The sequence below is a fragment of the Oncorhynchus mykiss genome, chromosome 27 (genome assembly GCF_057628025.1).
Source record: "Oncorhynchus mykiss isolate SJ-2025 chromosome 27, ASM5762802v1, whole genome shotgun sequence".
NCBI lineage: Eukaryota > Metazoa > Chordata > Actinopteri > Salmoniformes > Salmonidae > Oncorhynchus > Oncorhynchus mykiss.
This window is the reverse complement of record NC_143048.1, coordinates 5,073,089-5,097,147: the sequence shown is the minus strand read 5'-3', so window position 1 is coordinate 5,097,147 and position 24,059 is coordinate 5,073,089. Positions and strand designations below refer to the sequence as shown.

The following is a 24,059-nucleotide window of genomic DNA, read 5'->3' as shown; positions in this document are numbered from 1 at the left end:
ACTAGTCTCCATATCAATTTCCTTCAACTAAGGACTGCCTTCTTCCCAATAGGTAAACCTTCTCAATCTACTACTACTAATACACACGGATCACTCTCAAACAACATTCTGCTTTTCCCCCTATTAAAACAAAACAAACATTCTCCATATTGGAAGGCCTTGTTTTCATTTTAGTTTACCCTAACAATGTTACTCTTAATATTTATTTCAAATTTCTGTTGAATTATTCACTTTCTGCTTCACACTAATTAAATGTACAGTGCCTTGCAAAAGTATTCGGCCCCCTTGAACTTTGCGACCTTTTGCACATTTCAGGCTTCAAACATAAAGATATAAAACTGTATTTTTTTGTGAAGAATCAACAACAAGTGGGACACAATCATGAAGTGGAACGACATTTATTGGATATTTCAAACTTTTTTAACAAATCAAAAACTGAAAAATTTGGCGTGCAAAATTATTCAGCCCCCTTAAGTTAATACTTTGTAGTGCCACCTTTCGCTGCGATTACAGCTGTAAGTCGCTTGGGGTATGTCTCTATCAGTTTTGCACATCGAGAGACATTCCTCCTTGCAAAACAGCTCGAGCTCAGTGAGGTTGGATGGAGAGCATTTGTGAACAGCAGTTTTCAGTTCTTTCCACAGATTCTTGATTGGATTCAGGTCTGGACTTTGACTTGGCCATTCTAACACCTGGATATGTTTATTTTTGAACCATTCCATTGTAGATTTTGCTTTATGTTTTGGATCATTGTCTTGTTGGAAGACAAATCTCCGTCCCAGTCTCAGGTCTTTTGCAGACTCCATCAGGTTTTCTTCCAGAATGGTCCTGTATTTGGCTCCATCCATCTTCCCATCAATTTTAACCATCTTCCCTGTCCCTGCTGAAGAAAAGCAGGCCCAAACCATGATGCTGCCACCACCATGTTTGACAGTGGGGATGGTGTGTTCAGCTGTGTTGCTTTTACGCCAAACATAACGTTTTGCATTGTTGCCAAAAAGTTCAATTTTGGTTTCATCTGACCAGAGCACCTTCTTCCACATGTTTGGTGTGTCTCCCAGGTGGCTTGTGGCAAACTTTAAACGACACTTTTTATGGATATCTTTAAGAAATGGCTTTCTTCTTGCCACTCTTCCATAAAGGCCAGATTTGTGCAATATACGACTGATTGTTGTCCTATGGACAGAGTCTCCCTCCTCAGCTGTAGATCTCTGCAGTTCATCCAGAGTGATCATGGGCCTCTTGGCTGCATCTCTGATCAGTCTTCTCCTTGTATGAGCTGAAAGTTTAGAGGGACGGCCAGGTCTTGGTAGATTTGCAGTGGTCTGATACTCCTTCCATTTCAATATTATCGCTTGCACAGTGCTCCTTGGGATGTTTAAAGCTTGGGAAATCTTTTTGTATCCAAATCCGGCTTTAAACTTCTTCACAACAGTATCTCGGACCTGCCTGGTGTGTTCCTTGTTCTTCATGATGCTCTCTGCGCTTTTAACGGACCTCTGAGACTATCACAGTGCAGGTGCATTTATACGGAGACTTGATTACACACAGGTGGATTGTATTTATCATCATTAGTCATTTAGGTCAACATTGGATCATTCAGAGATCCTCACTGAACTTCTGGAGAGAGTTTGCTGCACTGAAAGTAAAGGGGCTGAATAATTTTGCACGCCCAATTTTTCAGTTTTTGATTTGATTTGACAAGTTTGAAATATCCAATAAATGTCGTTCCACTTCATGATTGTGTCCCACTTGTTGTTGATTCTTCACAAAAAAATACAGTTTTATATCTTTATGTTTGAAGCCTGAAATGTGGCAAAAGGTCGCAAAGTTCAAGGGGGCCGAATACTTTCGCAAGGCACTGTATATTATTTTAAGATTCATATGTAATGTGCCGAAGGGGAGAGATAAACAGTTATTATAACTGGGCTAGCCCGGCCTATCAGTCCACTGTCATTGGAATGTTCTATCCATAAGGTTTCTGGCACCTGAGACAAAATAGACTAGGAGGCAGTGTCAGACCCCCACTCCTCCTGTGGGAGTGGTTCAATTTGCCTGCTACCTCATTGGTTTAATATCTCATTGTTTGGGATGTCAATGAAAACTCCATTGGGAGTGCAATAAATTGTAGCCTTTAAGTTTAGTTAACAGAAAATCATGTTCAACGTTCATTGGTTCTATTAATCGTTTTATTATTATTCTACCTTTATTTCAACAAGGAACACAGACTGCGACCAAGGTCTCTTTTACGTTTACACATACAGTTTAGGTACAATGATTAAGAAACTAAACAAGACAAACAAAACGATCACAGATAACGCAAAAAAATACAGCAGCAGATTACATTTACACGCAGGTTATTCCCCTAACAGCATTACCGGAAACAGTTACAAGCAATACAAAAATAAAAATCCTATTGGTTAGGGGAAAGTCAAGTCCCGTACAATGTTTTAACCTTATCATACCTCACATTATCCACAAAGGGACCACTCTGAACATTTCTCAGAATACTATTTACACCACTTACGTACGTCTACGTGTGCAAGTTATGTAGTATTATAATTTTTTATATTGTTACTTCATCAGATCTCCAGTAACCCATTATCTTCAATATTATGTTACTTTATCTCTAGTAATCAATTATACACTTGTGTAACATCACAAATTCCTCCTCAACCCCAGTGTTCTATTCGTACATGGATTTGAATATTCACTCTAGTGTTCTGTTTAACAATATATTCGGGTATCTTTCTCCTTTCATATCTCCACTTACATAATAACGTTATACCATTAAACTCCACTGATGAGTCACATTATCCTCAGAGACATGTTATCCTCGTTACTAATGAGACATGTTATCATGTTGTCCTCGTCACTAAAAAGACATGTTATCCTCTGAGACATGTTACGTAGGAGATTTCTGAGACATACTTTACCTCTAGATCCAATGGCGGCGGTGGACAGAACACTAGATAATGTTACAGATTTAAAAACTCAGCCCACAGAACTGGTTAGCATTGATTCACCTCTTTCACAGGTGTGCTAGTCGCAAGACAGCTCTCATTCACTCAGTAATTTATAGCTGAATTTCAAATCAGCAATCACACGTGAGCTAGTCTCCTGACAGCTCTCATTCACCCAATCATTTATAGGTACATTTGAATCTCAATCTTGTTATCCAAATTTCAATCAGCTTAATATCCAAAATTCAATCTGATTATCCAAATTCCAATCTTAATAGTAATAATTTCAATCCATTTATTATCCACATTTCAATCATCCACATTTCAATCAGCTTAATATGTCATTTCTCACATCCACATTCACTCAGTACTATTCCCAAACACACTTCCTCATTGCCCCATGTGCATCTTCAACAATCCTCTTGTTGTTTCTTGCTATGCACCATATGTATCTTCAACGGTTCTCTTGCCGCTACTTGCTATACATAAATGCCTTGTGTTATTTTATAGTGGCTGCAGACCACGTAGAAGTTTCTTGTAAATGCCTACAGACAGCTGTCAGCGGGGCTTTCCATTGTACCGTTACGTCTTCTCATAAAACTAGTGAAACTAAAAATATGGGTACCTTTTTTATCAGTGCTTAAGTAAAAATACTTTAAAGTACTACTTAAGTAGTTTTTAGTAGTCTCCGGACTCGGGAGAGGTCGAGAGCCATGCATCCTCCGAAACACAACCAAGCCGCACTGCTTGTTAACACAGCACACATCCAACCTGGAAGCCAGCCACACCATTGTGTCAGAGGAAACACTGTACACCTAGCGACCTGGTCAGCATGCACTGCACCCAGCCCGCCACAGGAGTCGCTAGTGCGCGGATGACGCTAGGCCAATTGTGCATCTCCCCATGGACCTCCCGGTTGCAGCCGGCTGCGATAGAGCCTGGGCTCGAACCCAGAGTCTCGAACCCAGTGCCTTAGACCACTGCGCCACCCGGGAGGCCACTGTACTTTACTATTTTTGACAGCTTTTACTTCACCACATTCCAAAAGAAAATTGACTTTTTACTCCATAAATTTGTATTGACACCCCAAATTAGTTGTTAGATTTTGAATGCTTAGCAGGACAGAAAATGGTCCAATTCGCACACTTAACAAGAGTACATCCCTGGTCATCCCTACTGCCTCTGATCTGGCGGACTCACTAAACACAAATGCTTTGTTTTTAAATGATGTCTGAGTGTTGGAGTGTGACCCTGGCTATCTGTAAATAAATAAAAAAGAAAATTGTGCCATCTGTTTTGCTAAATATAAGGATGTAATGATAATTAATAACTAATATAATGATTCCTACTTTAACTTTTGATAGTTAAGTATATTTAAGCAACTATATTTACTTTTGATACTTAACTATATTTTAAACCAAATACTTTTTTACTCAAGTAGTATTTTACTGGGTGACTTTCACTTTTGAGTCATTTTCTAGTAAGGAATCTTTACTTCTACTCAAGTATGAGAATTGAGTACTTTTTCCACCTCTGCTTTTTATGCGTTACTCGCCTTGATTCGATTTTTTATCAATATCAATATATATTTCTTTATGCAGATTCATTTAAATTGACTTACTGAAATCAGTTGACGTCCCTCAATTGTTTCCAAATTACAGTATGTATTTCCTCCTGAGCAGCTCACAGTAAGGGTCTGGTCTGGGCGGGTCTTCGTTGTCTTTTGGTCAGACAGGAATTTCCCTCACGCTTCATAAAATGCGCCACCGGTTTTCCTCGCAGACTCCACTGGAAAGCTCCGCAGGCAGAATCAATCATCCTGTTCGTTGATGCCAAATTGTTGTGGAAATTCTTACACAGGGACACTCAAAGTCAATCTTAAATGAATCATTGTTTATTTTCAGCAAGCTGGAGAGGTTCCAACAAACTTAATGCACCATAGTGAACATCTGTCAGAAGCTCTAACGGGGCAGTCTTCTTAGTTCTCTTATATACTGCAGACAAGTAATATTTGCATGTTTTAGCTTATAATTAATTCATCATTAAAGTTTGCTTCATTAATGTGACTGACCAATACTAGGTCATGATTGTGACAGACCATACCTCACAACATTTCTTCTCTAAGCTGAGACCTTGAAACTGATATCAAAACAAGGGTCTGGGTGAACTGCAAATACTGACAGTGAGGGTTCGTTCAATCAGTCACTTGCATGAACACAGAAAACAGTTATTAGAAAAGCACAAACATAAAACACAGATATGTATAAAATAGAAAAGCACCAGTATAACATTTTCCATCACAGTGTATTAACAAATAGGGCTATCTTCTGTATACCACCCCTACCTTGTCACAACACAACTGATTGGCTCAAACATGTTAAGGAAAGAAATTTCACAAATGAACTTTTAACAAGGCACACCTGTTCATTGAAATGCATTCCAGGTGACTTCCCCATGAAGCTGGTTGAGAGAATGCCAAGCGTGTGCAAAGTTGTCATCAAGGCAAAGGGTGGCTACTTTGAAGAATCTCAAATATAAAATATATTTTGATTTGTTTAACACTTTTTTGGTTAGTGCATGATTCCATATGTGTTATTCAACTATGACAGACAAAATGATAAATCCAGGAAATCACATTGTAGGAATTTTAATGAATTTATTTGCAAATTATGGTGGAAAATAAGTATTTGGTCACCTACAAACAAGCAAGATTTCTGTCTCTCACAGACCTGTAACTTCTTCTTTAAAAGGCTCCTCTGTCCGCCACTCGTTACCTGTATTAATGGCACCGGTTTGAACTTGTTATCAGTATAAAAGACACCTGTCCACAACCTCAAACAGTCACACTCCAAACTCCACTATGGCCAAGACCAAAGGGCTGTCAAAGGACACCAGAAACAAAATTGAAGAGCTGCACCAGGCTGAGAAGACTGAATCTGTATTAGGTAAGCAGCTTGGTTTGAAGAAATCAACTGTGGGAGCAATTATTAGGAAATGGAAGACATACAAGACCACTGATAATCTCCCTCGATCTGGGGCTCCACGCAAGATCTCACCCCGTGGGGTCAAAATGATCACAAGAACGGTGAGCAAAAATCCCAGAACCACACGGGGGGACCTAGTGAATGACCTGCAGAGAGCTGGGACCAAAGTAACAAAGCCTATCATCAGCAAGGGCATTGAAGATGAAACGTGGCTGGGTCTTTCAGCATGACAATGATCCCAAACACACCGCCTGGGCAACGAAGGAGTGGCTTCGTAAGAAGCATTTCAAGGTCCTGGAGTGGCCTAGCCAGTCTCCAGATCTCAACCCCATAGAAAAACTTTGGAGGGAGTTGAAAGTCTGTTGCCCAGCAACAGCCCCAAAACGTCACTACTCTAGAGGAGATCTGCATGGAGGAATGGGCCAAAATACCAGCAACAGTGTGTGAAAACCTTGTGAAGACTTACAGAAAACGTTTGACCTCTGTCATTGCCAACAAAGGGTATATAACAAAGTATTGAGAAACTTTTGTTATTGACCAAATACTTATTTCCCACCATAATTTGCAAATAAATTCATTAAAAATCCTACAATGTGATCTTCTGGATTTTTTTTTCTCATTTTGTCTGTCATAGTTGAAGTGTACGTATGATGAAAATTGCAGGCATCATCTTTTTAAGTGGGAGAACTTGCACAATTGGTGGCTGACTAAATACTTTTTTGCCCCACTGTATGAGCATTTGTTGATTTAACATTATAGGTGATTCCTTAATACAGTTGAAGTCGGAAGTTAACATACACTTAGGTTGGAGTCATTAAAAATGTGTTTTTCAACCACTGCACAAATTTATTGTTGACAAAACTATAGCTTTGGCAAGTTGGTTAGGACATCTACTTTGTGCATGACACAAGTCATTTTTCCAACAATTGTTTACAGACAGATTATTTCACTTATAAATCACTGTATCACAATTCCAGTGGGCCATAAGTTTACATATGCTAAGTTGACTGTGCCTTTAAACAGCTTGGAAAATTCCAGAAAATCATGTAATGTCTTTAGAAGCTTCTGATAGGCTAATTGACATCAGTTGAGTCAATTGGAGGTGTAACTGTGGATGTATTTCAAGGCCTACCTTCAAACCAAGTGCCTCTTTGCTTAACATCATCAGAAAATCAAAAGAAATCAGCCAAGACCTAAGAAAATAAATTGTAGATCTCCACAAGTCTGGTTCATCCTTGGGAGCAATTTCCAAATGCCTTATAAAGCAAGGAAGAAGCCACTGCTCCAAAACCGCCATAAAAAATCCAGACTACGGTTGGCAACTGCACATGGGGACAAAGATTGTACTTTTTGGAGAAATGTCCTCTGGTCTGATGAAACAAAAATATAACTGTTTGGCCATAATGACCATCGTTATGTTTGGAGGAAAAATGCTTGCAAAGTCGTAGAACACTGTCCCAGCCGTGAAGCACAAGGGTGGCAGCATCATGTTGTGGGGTGTGCTTTGCTGCAGGAGGGACTGGTGCACTTCACAAAATAGATGGTATCATGAGGAAGGAAAATTATGTGGATATATTGAAGCAACATCTCAAGACATCAGTCAGGAAGTTAAAGCTTGGTTGCAATTGGGTCTTCCAAATGGACAATGACACCAAGCATTCTTCCAAAGTTGTGTCAAAATGGATTAAGGACAACAAAGGTAAGGTATTGGAGTGGCCATCACAAAGCTCTGACCTCAATCCCATAGACAATTTGTGGGCAGAACTGAAAAAGCATGTGCGAGCAAGGAGGCCAACAAACCTGACTCAGTTACACCAACTCTGTCAGAAGGAATGAGCCAAAATTCACCCAACTTATGGAAGGCTACCCAAAACATTTGACCCAAGTAAAACAATTTAACCTCACTTGGGTAGGGGGCAGTATTTTCACATCCGGATAAAAAGCATGCCCAAAGTAAACTGCCTGTTACTCAGGCCCAGAAGCTAGGATATGCATATAATTGGTAGATTTGGATAGGAAACACTAAAGTTTCTAAAACTGTTAAAATAAGGTTTATGAGTATAACAGAACCAAAACCCCAAGGACAAACCATCCCCCCAATTTTTTTGGGGGGGCCTACCACTATTTTCAATGGCTGTCACTTTTATTATAAAGCAAAGTCCTCCCAGATTGCAGTTCCTAGGGCTTCCACTAGATGTCAACAGTCTTTAGAAAGAGTTTCAGGGTGTTTTTTTTGAAAAATGAGGCAGAAATGGTAGTTTTTCTAGGTGGCTCCCATTTTGGCTGTAGTGTTTCCAGCGTGTCTTTTGGTATTTTTCTCCGGTAATGATAATAACGATTCTCAGTCTTAAATTTTATCGTTAATTTACGTAATAGGGTACCTAAGGTTTGAATATAAACGTTGTTTGACTTGTTTGGAAAAGTTTACTAGTAACGTTTCGGATTCATTTTGTATGCATTTTGATGGAGGGAAACTGGGTGGATTATTGACTGAAACATGCCAGATAAACTGAGTTTTTATGGATATAAAGAAGGATATTATCAAACAAAAATGACCATTTATGATGTAACTGAGACCTTTTGGAGTGCCAACAGAAGAAGATCATCAAAGGTAGGGCATTTATTATATCGCTATTTCTGACTTTCGTGTAGCACCTGCCTGGTTGAAATATGTTTTTAATGGTTTTGTATGCTTGTGATTTTATGAAAGTTTAATATTTATAATTCTGCAGTTTGAATAGTAGTCTGCAATTTCACCGGATGTTGGCCAGGTGGGACGCTACCATCTCACCTGCCCATAAGAAGCTAAAGGCAATGCTACCAAATACTAATTGAGTGAATGTAAACTTCTTACCCACTGGGAATGTGATGAAAGAAATAAAAGCTGAAATAAATCACTCTCTACTATTATTCTGACATTTCACATTCTAAAAATAAAGTGGTGATCCTAACTGACCTAATACAGGGAATTTTTACTAGGATTAAATGTCAGGAGTTGTGAAAAACTGAGTTTAAATCTATTTGACTAAGGTGTATGCAAACTTCCTACTTCAACTGTATATTTTGACACTTGATATAAATGCGACGAGACATAAATAAATACAAGTTCAACTAAATCTGGAGCACATGGGGCACGTGACACGAGAGAGCGCTGTTTTCATAACAGCTGTGTGCGACCGCTCAGACATCTCTGAGTCACTGACAGGTCTGTTCCAAAAATACCCTGCTAGATGTAATTGCCACAGGCACAGCCAGTAGCTCTCCCGTACAGTATCAGACACTCTGAACAGTGATTAACACAATGCTTGATGACGAGTAAAATAAATGTTGGTACCTTCAAAAAAATGACATTTTGGAACCTTCAAAATACACACTCAGTTGAAGAATACTCTATGCTACCCATTCACTTTTGATATGAAATATTTATTTTCAAATTGAGGATCTTATGAGGTCAATCGATAAGAATCCCATCATGAGAATATTTCAGAATTAACCGGACACTTTCATCCCAACCGTAAATTCTGTGTTTTATGGGATAAATTAACAGCATGGTGAAAAAAAAGAAACCCACATCAAATAACAATATAAAAATGATATTATAATTTTTACAAAGATTACAGCAGGTGGCCATTACACAAAAAAGTACACCATTTTGACATCTAAGTGCACTTATGGACTTCAAACTGCATAAATATATACGTTTGATTCCTTTTGATGCAATCTATACAATGTGAATATGACATTTCCAAAAGCAGGATAGTATTTCTGAGATGACATTGACATTGATCTGATGCCCAATGATAGACCGATATACTGTATTATCTAATTGTGACCAATTATGTCTGCTCTCATATCATGATTCTGAAATCATATATCACTTGCTAGTAGCTTATGGTGTCCCTGTCTTAATGCTACTTCCACAGGAGTCCTGAGCTTTTTGGAAGAAGCTTGTGTGGATCTACTCTGACAGAATAAGTGCCTGACTTTATTAACAAGTGCTCTTTACTTGGTAGTGTGAAAATTAATGGGTAAAAAGCATATCAACAACTGGGTCATTCTGATTTTCTGTGAGACAAAATACCTGGAAACCAAGCTTGTCTTGGAGAAAGGTAAAAGCATCAAAGATTTGTTGCCTGACATAGCTTTATTCACTAGACATTTCTACTGCTTCGTCATGCCTGAGCCTTTGACGTTGAGATCGTCAATGTGTATTTTCCTTCCTTCAGGTTTTGGGTTTCGTTTGTCCCTGAGGGGGAAAATGACAAAGCAGACATAAATCATTCATCGATCAACCTAAATTAAAATAAACTGTTGATCAACCATAGTATAATACTTGACATTCCAATCATAACCTAAATTCAAAGTGATGTAGAATCCAGAAATGGTTTGTTTGGGCTCACTCCTCGTTGAGGGGAACTGGCATTATATGACCTATGACACATGATGACTGACCTCCGTCCCTGGTCGGGGCCGGTGGCGGCGGTGAGGGCTGCCCGGTACACTGCCCTGGGCTTGGGGGCCTCCAGACGGGACATGGGGACAAATGGTCGGAATTTAGACACTTCTTGCTGCCACTCTTTGTCAAAGGACTGCGCCTCGGCTATGAGGGTAAAGGGCAGAGGTCAGGGATTAGGGGTTAGGAACCGTTTATGTATCACTCTGATGAGCCTGGCGAGGAGCAGTTTCTTGGAATCTGAATACCTTATTTTTTTCTGAGATAGGAACATAACTGTGGTCTATGGAATGTCTCAGACTTCAAACCCAAAACGGAGCTGGGAGAGGAGAGTCCTCTGATATAATTTACTATGTCTTTGTTTATGACTATTCATCGAACACGGATTATAGCCTTACATGCCTTAAAAGAATGATCAAAGCATCAGAAAAAAACACTTAATACATTTTTGGTAACACTTTACTTAAAGACTGCAAGTATAATAATGTGTTATTACTTGATAAGCATTTATGCTCCTTTGTAATGTTTTATTATAATGCTTATAATATGTTATGTCTCTTTATTTTCAACTCAAGTAAGGATCATTATGAGATGATAAGACATAATAACATTCTTACAACATCTTACAATTCATTATAACCACATCATAATGCATATTATCTGCAGGGTTAAAGTAAAGTGTTACCCTTTGTTTTTGTTGGGGGGGATGCTGGCTCCCTTACACTACAACTGACTTACATTCATCCAGATTCTGGAAGTCCTGGTTGAGCTCCCGTTCGCCTGTCTTCTTGTTGTGTTTTTTCTCCAGCACGTGTCCCCGGTCCTGGATATGGTGTCCAATGGACATCTTCTCCAGGCCACTCTCAGAGTCCTTCAGGGACTGCCGAGTCTCCTTAATCTAGACACGGGGACAGCCAATCAGAATGAGTTACCAAAGAGGCAACGGCCAATAAGGACTGAGAAAGCAAGCATCAGAAATTCTTGCTGTGTCAGACAGTTGGCCAGATGTTATTTTTGTGTAAATGCTTAAAAAGGAACTGAAACCTAAAAGGCCTAACTCTATATGAACAGTTTTATTTCCAAAACGCATCAGAAATTATTGCTTATGTGTGCATACAATGTGTGTGTACAATATTATACAGATTTTTTATTAATAGATTTTAGATGTGTATGAAAGAAATCTCAATCACACTATGACACCTGCACTTTCCATGACAGACTGACCAGGTGAAAGCTATGATCCCTTATTGATGTCACGTGTTAAATCCACTTCAATCATTGTAGATGAAGGGGAGGAGACAAGAAGAATGACTTTCAAGAATGACTCAAGCCTTGAGACAATTGAGACATGGATTGTCTATGTGTGCCATTCAGAGGGTGAATGGGCAAGACAAAATATTTAAGTGCCTTTGAATGGGGTATGGCAGTAGGTGCCAGGCACACCAGTTTGAGTGTGTCAAGAACTGCAACGCTGCTGGGTTTTTCATGCTCAACAGTATTACATATTAGGAAGAGGTTCTTAATGGTTTTGTACACTCAGCTGGAATGGAATGTTCATATCCTGTATATTTGACTGTGATATGTGGTTGTCTCACCTAACTATCTTAAGATGAATGCACTTACTTTTAAGTTGCTCTGGATGACAGCATCTGCTAAATGACTAAAATGTAAATGTTTTACATAAAGATCTCATACTATATTTAATCGTTTGTAAAAATATGAATGTCACAATTTTCAAAGGTGTACAGTTCTTTATAAAGAAAACATTTGTTACATTTGACGGTGTAAAGCCTAGCAGTACTACTTATTTCACTGAGAGATATTTAGCAATTTGCAAAATAAATTATCTGAAATGAAACCATCAAGTGCTAGATTTTAAACAAATACATGTCTGTTATTGAACAACCCCATTGCCATGGTTAGATAGTGAAAAAACACTTTCTTTTAAACAATATAAGCTAATTTACCAACATTTCTGAAAATGGATACTGTGTATAGTGTTTTGAAATAAAACTCTTCATATAAGCTCTTGCAGTTCTCGTAAACGACCTCTCCCTTAGTGTTCAGTGCAGTATCAGCTTGGAGAGACCTCCCCCAGCCTCTCAGAAATTATCTCTGGCCATACTTGAGTGTACGTACCCCACCGGGAGCGCGCCGTGTCTGGGAGGAGGCCTGGAACACTTTGGGGGGTTCGTCTCCAACCTTGGAGTAGGTCATCACTGAGGAGGAGCTGAATGAGTGGGCAGTGGGGTTGGCGTTCAAGTCTGTGGACAGGTTCTCCTGGAGAACAACACACACACAGATTGAGGTGAGTATAAAGCCATGCAGAACACACATGCTAAAACAATGAGGAACAAAGTCTGTCATAGAAATATAATTAATTAATTAATACTATGTCCCTTCTAGTAATTCTATTTGTATGGGCTGTGTTGGGTATTAGAAGAGACAACGTGACTCACAAAGTTTCTGTGCATATTCCCCATCCTGTTCCTCACGCCGAACATCATGCTGTCCAACATACTGAAAGGGTTCCTCGACTCCATGTCCTGCAGAGAGAACAAGAACAATGGGCCATTCAGAACTAACTTTATGGTCCATACCACCATTACAACAGACATCCATATACTATACGAAACCTCCATCCACACTGTGCCATCATAAGTTGAATTTTCACTTATTTTCCCATTGACATCAAGGCATGACTGGGTGAAAGCTTGACTTAAGCTAAAGTAAGGATTCCCCCCATGCACTAGCATATCAATCATATCATAATCTAGATTGTTGAAATCCATGGAGAAATGTAGGCTAACTGTATTGGAAATCTTTAAAAATATCCATTCTTCAGAGATACACGAAACTCAATTCTCCCTGTTTACTTCCCATTGACATGTTGTCACTTCAGTGGACAGATATGTTTAAGTAACATGCATTAGTTGGGCATTTGCAACCTTTGTGATGTGGAAAAAAACATCACAACAGTAAAAACCACACTGATACGTTAACATAGCTTTAGGCTGCGTCCTTAAGGGCACCCTATCCCTTTTATAGTGCAGAACTTTTTACCAGGGTCAATAGGGCTTTAAATCAACATCCCGTGCAAGTCCATGTCTAAATAGAGCTCTTTGACTGTTTTACAAGACTCGACCCAACCACATGATCCTAGTCTCTCTTGTAGTGGAAGTTCCAGTAACTAACCACAGGTCTCCTAGGACGGTCAGAGTGAGCTAGAGTGCTAGGCTGAGCCACTATGGGTACCAGCCAGCCAGCAGAGTTGATCTGGTCCGCTGTGGGTGCCAGTTGGCTGGGGTAATATTCGACCCAACACTCGAGGGGAGGGGTCAACCAGATCGTAAAACAACCAGGCCACTGATACTGATCGCATGCAAACATACACACATGTAGCTTAGTAAGCCTACACATACACTTGATATGGGGTGAACACATGCATACTCTCACATCTAACCAATTTGACATGGCACTGGGAATGTGGCCTTTTGTTCAGATTCACAATCAAACAGATATTATGGTATTATGGTAAATTTCAAGTTTCGAACTGGCTGTGTGTGTATCTATAAAGACATAGTGTAAGTGAGGGGGGTTAGTACGTGCCAATGGTTAGTTTGGGAATGAAACAAGGAATCGTGCTGCATCATAGCATTTGAGCAGTCTACCGTACTAACCGTGCTATCAATACTGCCGAAAGGCGAAAGCGACTGGCTCATCCCCTGAAAAGCGGTACAATACAGAATGAACACACAAGCACACAAAGAAGCCCGAGAAAGCACAACGCATCACTGAGGCAGGCAGGCTCATGAACACAAAATAGTGTCCGTCCTTACAAATGTATTCAGTTTGTTCTCAGTATGTAGTCTATAGTCTCTTTAGCTTTCTTCTCTCGTTATATTACACTTTGAATCTGAACCTGTACCCTTCCCACATTTCCACAGGGCCTTGAACCTGCTGAATGTACAAATTAGGAGAAAGACTTTCAGTCCTAGCCGCTGCTCCCGACTCTCTACCCCAGGGTGTTTATAACCCCTGGATGCCTGGAGGCCTGGGCAGGCATCCCAAACACCCCAACCCAGGCAAGGGGCACCGTATGTGGACACAGACACCAGAGAGAGGGAGGGAGGTTGGGCTAAAGGCTGGAGCTCAGCCTGGAGAGTGTTGAGAGAGCTCTGCTCTCCGTGTAATTGGGACCTGTTGCCATGGATTACACAGGGTTTAACACCGAAAACAGATCCTCGTTCTGAGAAACCCTGCAAGGCTCCAATGGGCGGGCGGGGGGAGAAGAGTCTGGGTCTATCTCGGCTGCTCGCTCAGCTCTTTTCCAAAGGTCACGGTGATGTAAAACGCTCCTCGCTGCCCCTGACAGGCGTGTATGTAGCACGACAGGCAATTATATCTCTGAATGGCATCTATGAACAAATAAATGCCCGTTACACTCCTGTGGCGGGCATATTTTTAGAAGGCCGCAGAGGTTGAGAGTGCAAAATGTCATGGACTCGGAGGGGCTTTAACAAATTATTTTGGGGATGGTTGTGCTACTGCTCGATTATTTGAGCTCATGGTCCCTTTTTCCCCCTCCCAGCCTGTCATGGCATCGCATCTTACACTATTCCCCCCTCTCACTGTTCAAAGGGAAGCTATGAGTCACACTGATGCCAGGGCTTTTATTTCAGCTCTCAGGGATGGGAGGGATAAGCGAGCTGGGAAGGCATGGGTTCTAGGAACTGTTAGTGACCACTGGGGAGGCTAAAGATGCCACCCCTAAAAAATGTAAACTGGTCAGCAGATTAATGATACAGAGAGCAGGTCTAACTTTAGTGACAATGTGGCCATTTCCTTTTATAATCAAAACACACAAATAAAGTGAGCTCAAATGAAACAAACTGAATTCAATGTATTTTATGAAAGGTGATATTAAGTAAGCAAGTAGTTGAGTATGATGGAAAGGAAGGAAATGTGATGTCCCAAACAGCCTTTGAGAGGGAAGACGGAACATATTCACAGGATGGGGGGGATCGAATGCTCAGCAAACCGCCAAGAGAAACAGCAGCATTCCTTCAACAATGCCGTGAATGTGTGTGTGTTGCGTGTGTTTGTTTGCGTGCGCCAATGCATCCGTGCATGTGCTGATGTCTGTGTGTGTGTATGTATGTGTGTGTGCTCGTGTACGCATGTATCTGATACAGGGGGCGGATTCTCTAAAGTATGCGTGATACTTGAGATCAGTAGGGGAGCCAAAATATCTGTCATAGCTGATAAGCCTTCTGCAGTGGGTGCCAGAGCACACTTGTCAAGCAGATGGAAGCGCAAAAGTAACTACACAAAACACAGCACCCACAACCATATCCACCCAGGGCCGGATTAAGGCAGGGTATTACCGGGGCTGACGCCCCTGGGCCTAGGCCCATGGGGGCCCAAGAAGAAGCAAATGTTTTTTCAAAAAAATATTATATACACTACCGGTCAAAAGCTTGGGGTCACTTGGAAATGTCCTTGTTTTTGAAAGAAAAGCAAATTTTTTGTCCATTAAAATAACAGAAATACAGTGTAGACATTGTTCATGTTGTAAATGACTATTGTAGCTGGAAACGGCTGATTTCTAATAGAATATCTACAAAGGCGTACAGAGGCCAAATATCAGCAACCATCACTCCTGTGTTCAAATGGCACGAAGTGTTAGCGAATCGAAGTTTATCATTTTAAAAGGCTAATTGGTCATTAGAAAACCCTTTCGCAATTATGTTAGCACAGCTGAAAATTGTTGTTCTGATTAAAGAAGCAATACAACTGGCCTTCTTTAGACTAGTTGACCATCTGGAGCATCAGCATTTGTGGGTTCGATTACAGGCTCAAAATGGCTAGAAACAAATAACTTTCTCCTGAAACTCATCAGTCTCTCATCAGTTCCTCTGTCCAGTGTGTGTTCTTTTGCCCATCTTAACCTTTCCTTCTTATTGGCCAGTCTGAGATATGGCTTTTTCTTTGCAATTCTGCCTAGAAGGCCAGCATCCCGGAGTCGCCTCTTCACTGTTGATGTTGAGACTGCTGTTTTGCGGGTACTATTTAATGAAGCTGCCAGTTGAGGACTTGTGATCCTGGAATGCGTTGTGGAAGTAAGAAAAGGCTAGTTCAACAGAGATTAATTCCATTCTATTTCATTCAATGCTAGATACATCATGTTAAAAACCTTGAATATCAAACAGCTTTCTTTCTTCCAGTTTCTTTTCGTAATGACACGTGGATATTGCTTAGGAATTTTACCATGTCTCATACAGGCAATAGCACAGTGATCACTGACGTCATTTGCAAAAATACCAGAAGCATTAAAACGATGAGGAGTATTGGATAAGATCAAATCAAAGAGGATTTCATGGAGGATATTTTATATTCAACCTAGTTACACTTGACAATCTGAGTGAGATTATAGGTATTGCATAGAATTTAGAGTTAATCAGAGCTAGATGTTAACCAGTCCTGATTCAGATCACCCATCAGGACAAACTCAGAAATGACATTATGTGATAACAATTCGAAAAGAGAGCCAGCAGTAGCAGATGGAGGTCTAACAACAAAACATAACAATATTTTAAGATGAGCCAAGGTTTAGGTTCAAAGACAGATATTCATATTGCTTAGGTTTAGTAACAGAAGTCAGAACGACTGCCGAGAACTTGTCTTTTATGTATACAGCAACATCACCACCCTTAGATTTACGATCTGTACGAAAAACAATGTAACCATTTATGCCAATATTTTAGTCTATAATATATTTTTTTGAGCCAGGTTTCAGAAAGCATAAATAAACTGTATTTCTGATCAATTTGATGTTATTTTAAATGGACAAAAAATGTCTAGGTTACCCCAAACGTACGTACGTATATATATATAGATAGATAGTACCAGTCAAAGGATTGGACACACCTTCTCATTCAATGGTTTTTGTTTATTTTTACTATTTTCTACATTGTAGAATAACAGTGAAGACTTCCAAACTATGAAATAACACATATGTAATCATGTAGTAAACCTAAAACGTGTTAAACAAATCAAAATAGATTTTATATTTGAGATTCTTCAAAGTAGCCACCCTTTGCCATGATGACAGCTTTGCCCACTCTTGACATTATCTTAACCCGCTTCATGAGGTAGTCACCTGGAATGCATTTCAATTAACAAGTGTGCCTTGTTAATAGTTAATTTGTGGAATTTCTTTCCTTCTTAATGCGTTTGAGGTAGGGGTGGTATACAGAAGATAGCCCTATTTGGTAAAATACTAAATCCATATTATGGCAAGAACAGCTCAAATAAGCAAAGAGAAACAACAGTCCATCATTACTTTGAGACATGAAGGTCAGTCAATCCGGACAATTTCAAGAACTTTGAACGTTTCTTCAAGTGCAGTCGCAAAAACCATCAAGCACTATGATTAAACTGGCTCTCATGAGGACCCCCACAGGAAAGGAAGGCCCAGAGTTACCTCTGCTGCAAAGGATACGTTCATTAGAGTGACCAGCCTCAGAAATTGCAGCCCAAATAAATGCTTCACAGAGTTCAAGTAACAGACATATCTCAACATCAACTGTTCAGAGGAGACTGCATGAATCAGGCATTTATGGTCGAATTGTTGCAAAGAAACCACTACTAAAGGACACCAATAAGAAGAAGAGACTTGTTTGGGCCAAGAAACACGAGCAATGGACATCAGACCGGTGGAAATCTGTCCTTTGATTTGATGAGCTTGTTGAGCTTTCTGGTTCCTACCGCTGTGTCTTTGTGAGACGCGGTGTGTGTGAACGGATGATCTCCTCATGTGTATTTCCCACCATAAAGCATGGAGGAGGTGTGATGGTGAGGGGGAGCTTTGCTGGTGACACGGTCTGTAATTTATTTAGAATTCAAGGCACACAACCAGCATGGCTACCACAACATTCTGCAGGAATACGCCATCCCATCTGGTTTTGCGCTTAGCAGGACTATCATTTGTTTTTCAACAGGACAATGACCCAACACATCTCCAGGCTGTGTAAGGGCTATTTGACCAAGGAGAGAGATGGAGTGCTGCATCAGATGACCTGGCCTCACCAATCACCCGACCTGGAAAAGTAGCCAACAAGTGCTCGGCATATGTGGGAACTCCTTCAAGACTGTTGGAAAAGCATTTCAGGTGAAGCTGGTTGAGAAAATGCCAAGAGTGTGCAAAGCTGTCAAAGGCAAAGGGTGGCTACTTTGAAGAATCTCTTCAAATCTCTTTGTTTAACACTTTTTTGGTTACTACATGATTCCATATGTGTTATTTTATAGTTTGATGTCTTCACTATTATTCTACAATGCAGAAAATGGGAAAATAAATAAAAACCCTTGAATGAATAGCTGTGTCCAAACTTTTGACTGATACGGTATATATTTTTGTTTACTGCAACTGCCAACCACAGGAGGACTTCGGAGCCCACTCTCAATGAGTGTAGACAGCCTGCTCATCATCAGATGGGGGGAGTAGAGGAGGTAGGGTGCCCACGTAGGTAACTGGGGGGTCCCCCCTTGATTTGGTTAATGACTTATAAAAATAAAACGGCATATTAAATAAATGTAACTGATCTTTTATGTGAGTCAGAGGACCAAGGGTAAAAATAAATTACATTTAGAAAATAAATTATAATAATTTGTATCAAACCACAGGAGCCCACTTTCACGCCAGAGAGCATAATTTAGCCACAGAGGATCAAGCTTATAAAAAAATAACTATGGATTACGTTTTATCACAAGCGCATACAGGTATATGCCAAAATAAAGGAAACACCAACATAAAGTGTCTTAAAAGGGTGTTGGGCGAAAACGAGCTGCCAGAAAAGCTCCAATGCGCCTTGGCATAGATTCTGTAAGTGGACCTAAAACGTGCCAGGAAAATGCACCCCGCACTATAACATATACTTTGTATCCCTCATTTACTCAATTATTTCCTTTATTTTGGCAGTTACAGGTATGCCAACAGTCGGGAAGACTGCAGTTTGGGCAGCATGCACGCCAAATATACAGCTTGTTATGTTGTGGCTATAGACATATGGTCATCCATAAAAAGGTTTTGTAACCTCTTACCCTGGCAATTTGACTGTTAAACTCATCGGTACACTAGCAATGGATGCCAGTCGTATTTGAATGGGAATTGCCATTTATGGATTTTATTTATTTCCATGCTGTCGCTTTGCCTTTTGCAGATTTTAAAATACAACCCGGGGAAAAAACGTACAGTTTAGAAAGCAAATGCCTACTGCTGAAAAGTGAAGACTAATCTGTCTGTAGAATCAATAGAAGAAAAAAAACACAAAAAAAAACAAAGCAAAGCCCTATGATTTCCTAATCCGGCCCTGCATCTACCAGTAGCTTTTCAAAGATCCCTACAACAGCCCACTGCTACTGAACTAGCCACCGCTGTGCACAGTGCACCACAGGCACACACACACACACTAACTTACTAATGACAGCTTCGACTGTGCGCTAGCTAGCTACAGTAGCGCTCTTTAAAACAGTGGTTGCGTCCCAAATAGCACCCTATCCTAATCTAGTGCTTATGACCTATGTAGTGCACTACTTTATGGAATAGCGTGCCATTGGGGAAGCACACTCAACGAGAGGCCACTTGGAGTGCTTGCCTCTGTGAGGAGAGAGAGAGAGAGCAAGAGGAGAGAAATAATATTAAGGAACAGGATCGCGAGCAGCGAGACAGCACTGAGGCTGGCATCCGTTGAAAGTAATTACCAGGGATAAATATACTGGGCACACGGGGAGGGGTGCAGGATTAGCTAGGGACACAGGGACTAAGTTTAGCACCTCAGGTCTTCTAGAGCAGGGCAGCTGCCCGGTCATCATGAGACCTTCATACTGGGAGAGAGAAGGTGTCTTCAGGGGGAAATTGGAGCAAAGGCCCATTTGACCGATCTGGGTCATGTTCATTAGAAACAAAAACACAAGAAAAGGGAGAGACAACTTGGACTCATTTTTGGAATCTGTTGCAAAACGTTTTAAAACAGTTTCATGTCCTAATGAATATGACCATTAGACTAGTAGCGGCCAATCCTCAAAAAGGGCTTGAGATTTTGAGCAGTGGCGGTCGGTGCCGTTTGAGGTTGCAAAGGGAGGTTATATTACTGGAAACTTTCTAAGTCTACCAGTAAACTACCAGACTTTTGGTATCTTTCAAGGATTTTATGTAATATATCACAAGACATCTTGTGGCCCTTTTGGATACTTCAGATTTTAACAGGTGTCTGTAATTATCTCTGGCCCTCTCTCTGGTCTTATCACATGTAAAATATAGAAAATAATTAAATAAGATGATTTTCAAATAAAAAAAGAGAATCTAGCTGATTTGGGGGTGTGTAATCATTAGTCCAAACAGTTGCACTCTCTATAACCACTGTGATTATTATTTGACCCGGCTGGTCATCTATGAATGTCTGAACATCTTGAAGAACGATCTGGCCTTAATGACCACGTACTCTTATAATCTTCACCCGGCACAGCTAGAATAGGACTGGCCACCCCTCAGAGCCTGGTTCCTCTCTAGGTTTCTTCCTAGATTCCAGCCTTTCTAGGGAGTTTTTCCTAGCCACCATGTGCTTCTACATCTGCATTGCTTGCTCTCTGGGGGTTTAGGCTCGGTTTCTGTAGAAGCACTTTGTGACAACTGCTGATGTAAAAAGGGCTTTATAAATACAATTGATTGATTGAACCGTTACGCAACTAAAACAGGAGTTTCTATTAGACAAATTTAGGTAGTTCCCTCCCTGTTTCTTTCCGCTTGAGAAACATTTTGCAACAGAATCGGCCAAATGAATACACCTCTGATTAACCGCACACACAGTTCACTTTCATAACAGCATCATCACTTTGCTAGTTCTATAATGTTTTCTCGCATCTACACGCTCTCCTCCTCTCACCTTTTCCCTTCACTTGTGGACTCCAGTGCGCAACACAACAGCTGTCTGTGACAAGGCGCAAAAACCTCTCCAAGCCAAACCATCATCCTATAACTGCTAAACACCACAAAGCCTACTTCGTTGTCACCATATTAATGTTATGGTCAACAAACTAGAACTAACACATTAGTAAACCCCAAATCCAATAAATATGTACAATCAGGCAGTAGTGTACAGCAAGTTACAATTTAGCAGTTACAATGGCGGGCCCCGTTGGCAATACATCAATAAAACCGAACGCTTACCTTGACTTGGAAGAGTTGCAGTATTGAATAGCCTTAGCCAGCTAGGTAACATAAATTGCATTCCTCTCTGTTTTTGTTTGAGTTAGGCTGTTGAGTAGGCTAAGTAAGTGAAAGGTAAACTAAGAAGAAAAAAGTACAATGAAATATAGCTAGCACTCTCTCTCTGCTGCTTCTCTTCATTTTTTAAGAAGTTAATTTGTACAAAACTGTTCAACTATTGTCTTTCTCACTCTTTGAGTCAACTGCTCACCACACTTTATGCACTGCAGTGCTAGCTAGCTGTAGCTTATGCTTTCATGACTAGATTCGTTCTCTGATTCTTTGATTGGATGGACAACATGTCAGTTCATACTACAAGAGCTCTGATAGTAATTATGATGACTTTCGGAGGTCAACCTAAGTCTATGGAAGGGGGTGAGAACCATGAGCCTCCTAGGTTTTGTATTGAAGTCAATGAACCCAGAGGAGGACAGAAAATAGCTGTGGATTAAATAGAGATTTGTCACTGGCCTACACACAATAACCCATAATGTGAAAGTGGAATAATGTTTTTAAAAATAAGTTTAGGTGTAAACATTTTCTTAACAAGTCACATAATATAGTTGCATGGACCCTGTGTTCAATAATAGGGTTTAACATGATTTTTCAATGACTACCTCAAAGACCAGGAAGGTTTTCCAATGCCTCGCAAAGAAGTGCACCTATTGGTAGATGGGTAAAAATGTAAAAAGCCAACATTAAAATATCCCTTTGAGCATGGCGAAGTTATTAATTACACTTTGGATGGTGTATCAATGCAAAAAAATTAATCCATGCTTTTGTCACTTCTAGGTTAGACTACTGCAATGCTTTACTTTCCGGCTACCCAGATAAAGTACTAAATAAACTTCAGTTAGTGCTAAATACGGCTGCTAGAATCTTGACTAGAACCAAAAAATGTGATCATATTACTCCAGTGCTAGCCTCCCTACACTGGCTTCCTGTCAAGGCAAGGGCTGATTTCAAGGTTTTGCTGCTAACCTACAAAGCATTACATGGGCTTGCTCCTACCCATCTCTCTGATTTGGTCCTGCCGTACATATCTACACGTACGCTACGGTCACAAGACGCAGGCCTCCTAATTGTCCCTAGAATTTCTAAGCAAACAGCTGGAGGCAGGGCTTTCTCCTATAGAGCTCCATTTTTATGGAATGGTCTGCCTACCCATGTGAGAGATGTAAACTCGGTCTCAACCTTTAAGTCTTTACTGAAGACTCATTTCTTCAGTGGGTCATATGATTGAGTGTAGTCTGGCCCAGGAGTGTGAAGGTGAACGGAAAGGCTCTGGACCAACGAACCGCCCTTGCTGTCTCTGCCTGGCCGGTTCCCCTCTTTCCACTGGGATTCTCTGCCTCTAACACTATTACAGGGGCTGAGTCACTGGCTTACTAGGGCTCTTTCATACCGTCCCTAGGAGGGGTGCGTCACTTGAGTGGGTTGAGTCACTGATGTGATCTTCCTGTCTGGGTTTGCGCCCCCCCTTGGGTTGTGCCGTGGCGGAGATCTTTGTGGGCTATACTCGGCTTTGTCTCAGGATGGTAAGTTGGTGGTTGAAGATATCCCTCTAGTGGTGTGGGGGCTGTGCTTTGGAAAAGTGGGCGGGGTTATATCATTCCTGTTTGGCCCTGTCCGGGGGTATCATCGGATGGGGCCACAGTGTCTCCTGACCCCTCCTGTCTCAGCCTCCAGTATTTATGCTGCAGTAGTTTATGTGTCGGGGGGCTAGGGTCAGTTTGTTATATCTGGAGTACTTCTCCTGTTCTATCCGGTGTCCTGTGTGAATTTATGTATGCTCTCTCTAATTCTCTTTCTTTCTCTCTCTCGGAGGACCTGAGCCCTAGGACCATGCCTCAGGACTACCTGACATGATGACTCCTTGCTGTCCCCAGTCCACCTGGCCGTGCTGCTGCTCTAGTTTCAACTGTTCTGCCTGTGATTATTATTATTGGACCATGCTGGTCATTTATGAACATTTGAACATCTTGGCCATGTTCTGTCATAATCTCCACCCGGCACAGCCAGAAGAGGACTGGCCACCACACATAGCCTGGTTCCTCTCTAGGTTTCTTCCTAGGTTTTGGCTTTTCTAGGGAGTTTTTCCTAGCCACCGTGTTTCTACACCTGCATTGCTTGCTGTTTGGGGTTTTAGGCTGGGTTTCTGTACAGCACTTTGAGATACAGTGCCTTGCGAAAGTATTCGGCCCCCTTGAACTTTGCGACCTTTTGCCACATTTCAGGCTTCAAACATAAAGATATAAAACTGTATTTTTTTGTGAAGAATCAACAACAAGTGGGACACAATCATGAAGTGGAACGACATTTATTGGATATTTCAAACTTTTTTAACAAATCAAAAACTGAAAAATTGGGCGTGCAAAATTATTCAGCCCCCT

The 24,059-nt window shown here is 40.7% G+C and overlaps 1 protein-coding gene across 5 annotated transcripts in view; it reads right to left on the bottom strand.

The window, feature by feature from the left end:
• Positions 1-4,841: 4,841 nt before the first annotated feature.
• The window catches only part of LOC110507358 (myeloid leukemia factor 1), a 53,046-nt gene continuing 33,828 nt past the window's right edge, over positions 4,842-24,059 (bottom strand). For 3 of the 5 annotated variants that reach the window (XM_021587304.3, XM_090224229.1, XM_021587299.3), the window contains exons 3-8: positions 14,081-14,125; positions 12,860-12,946; positions 12,540-12,680; positions 11,139-11,298; positions 10,400-10,547; positions 9,350-10,193 (exon numbers count right to left, since the gene is read on the bottom strand). In XM_021587304.3, the coding sequence (XP_021442979.1) occupies positions 10,109-10,193; positions 10,400-10,547; positions 11,139-11,298; positions 12,540-12,680; positions 12,860-12,946; positions 14,081-14,125 (666 nt within the window). In that variant the 3' untranslated portion in view covers positions 9,350-10,108. Of the gene's footprint in view, positions 10,194-10,399; positions 10,548-11,138; positions 11,299-12,539; positions 12,681-12,859; positions 12,947-14,080; positions 14,126-24,059 lie in introns of all 5 variants that reach the window. The other 2 variants (XM_090224230.1, XM_021587300.3) reach the window with 1 other exon arrangement.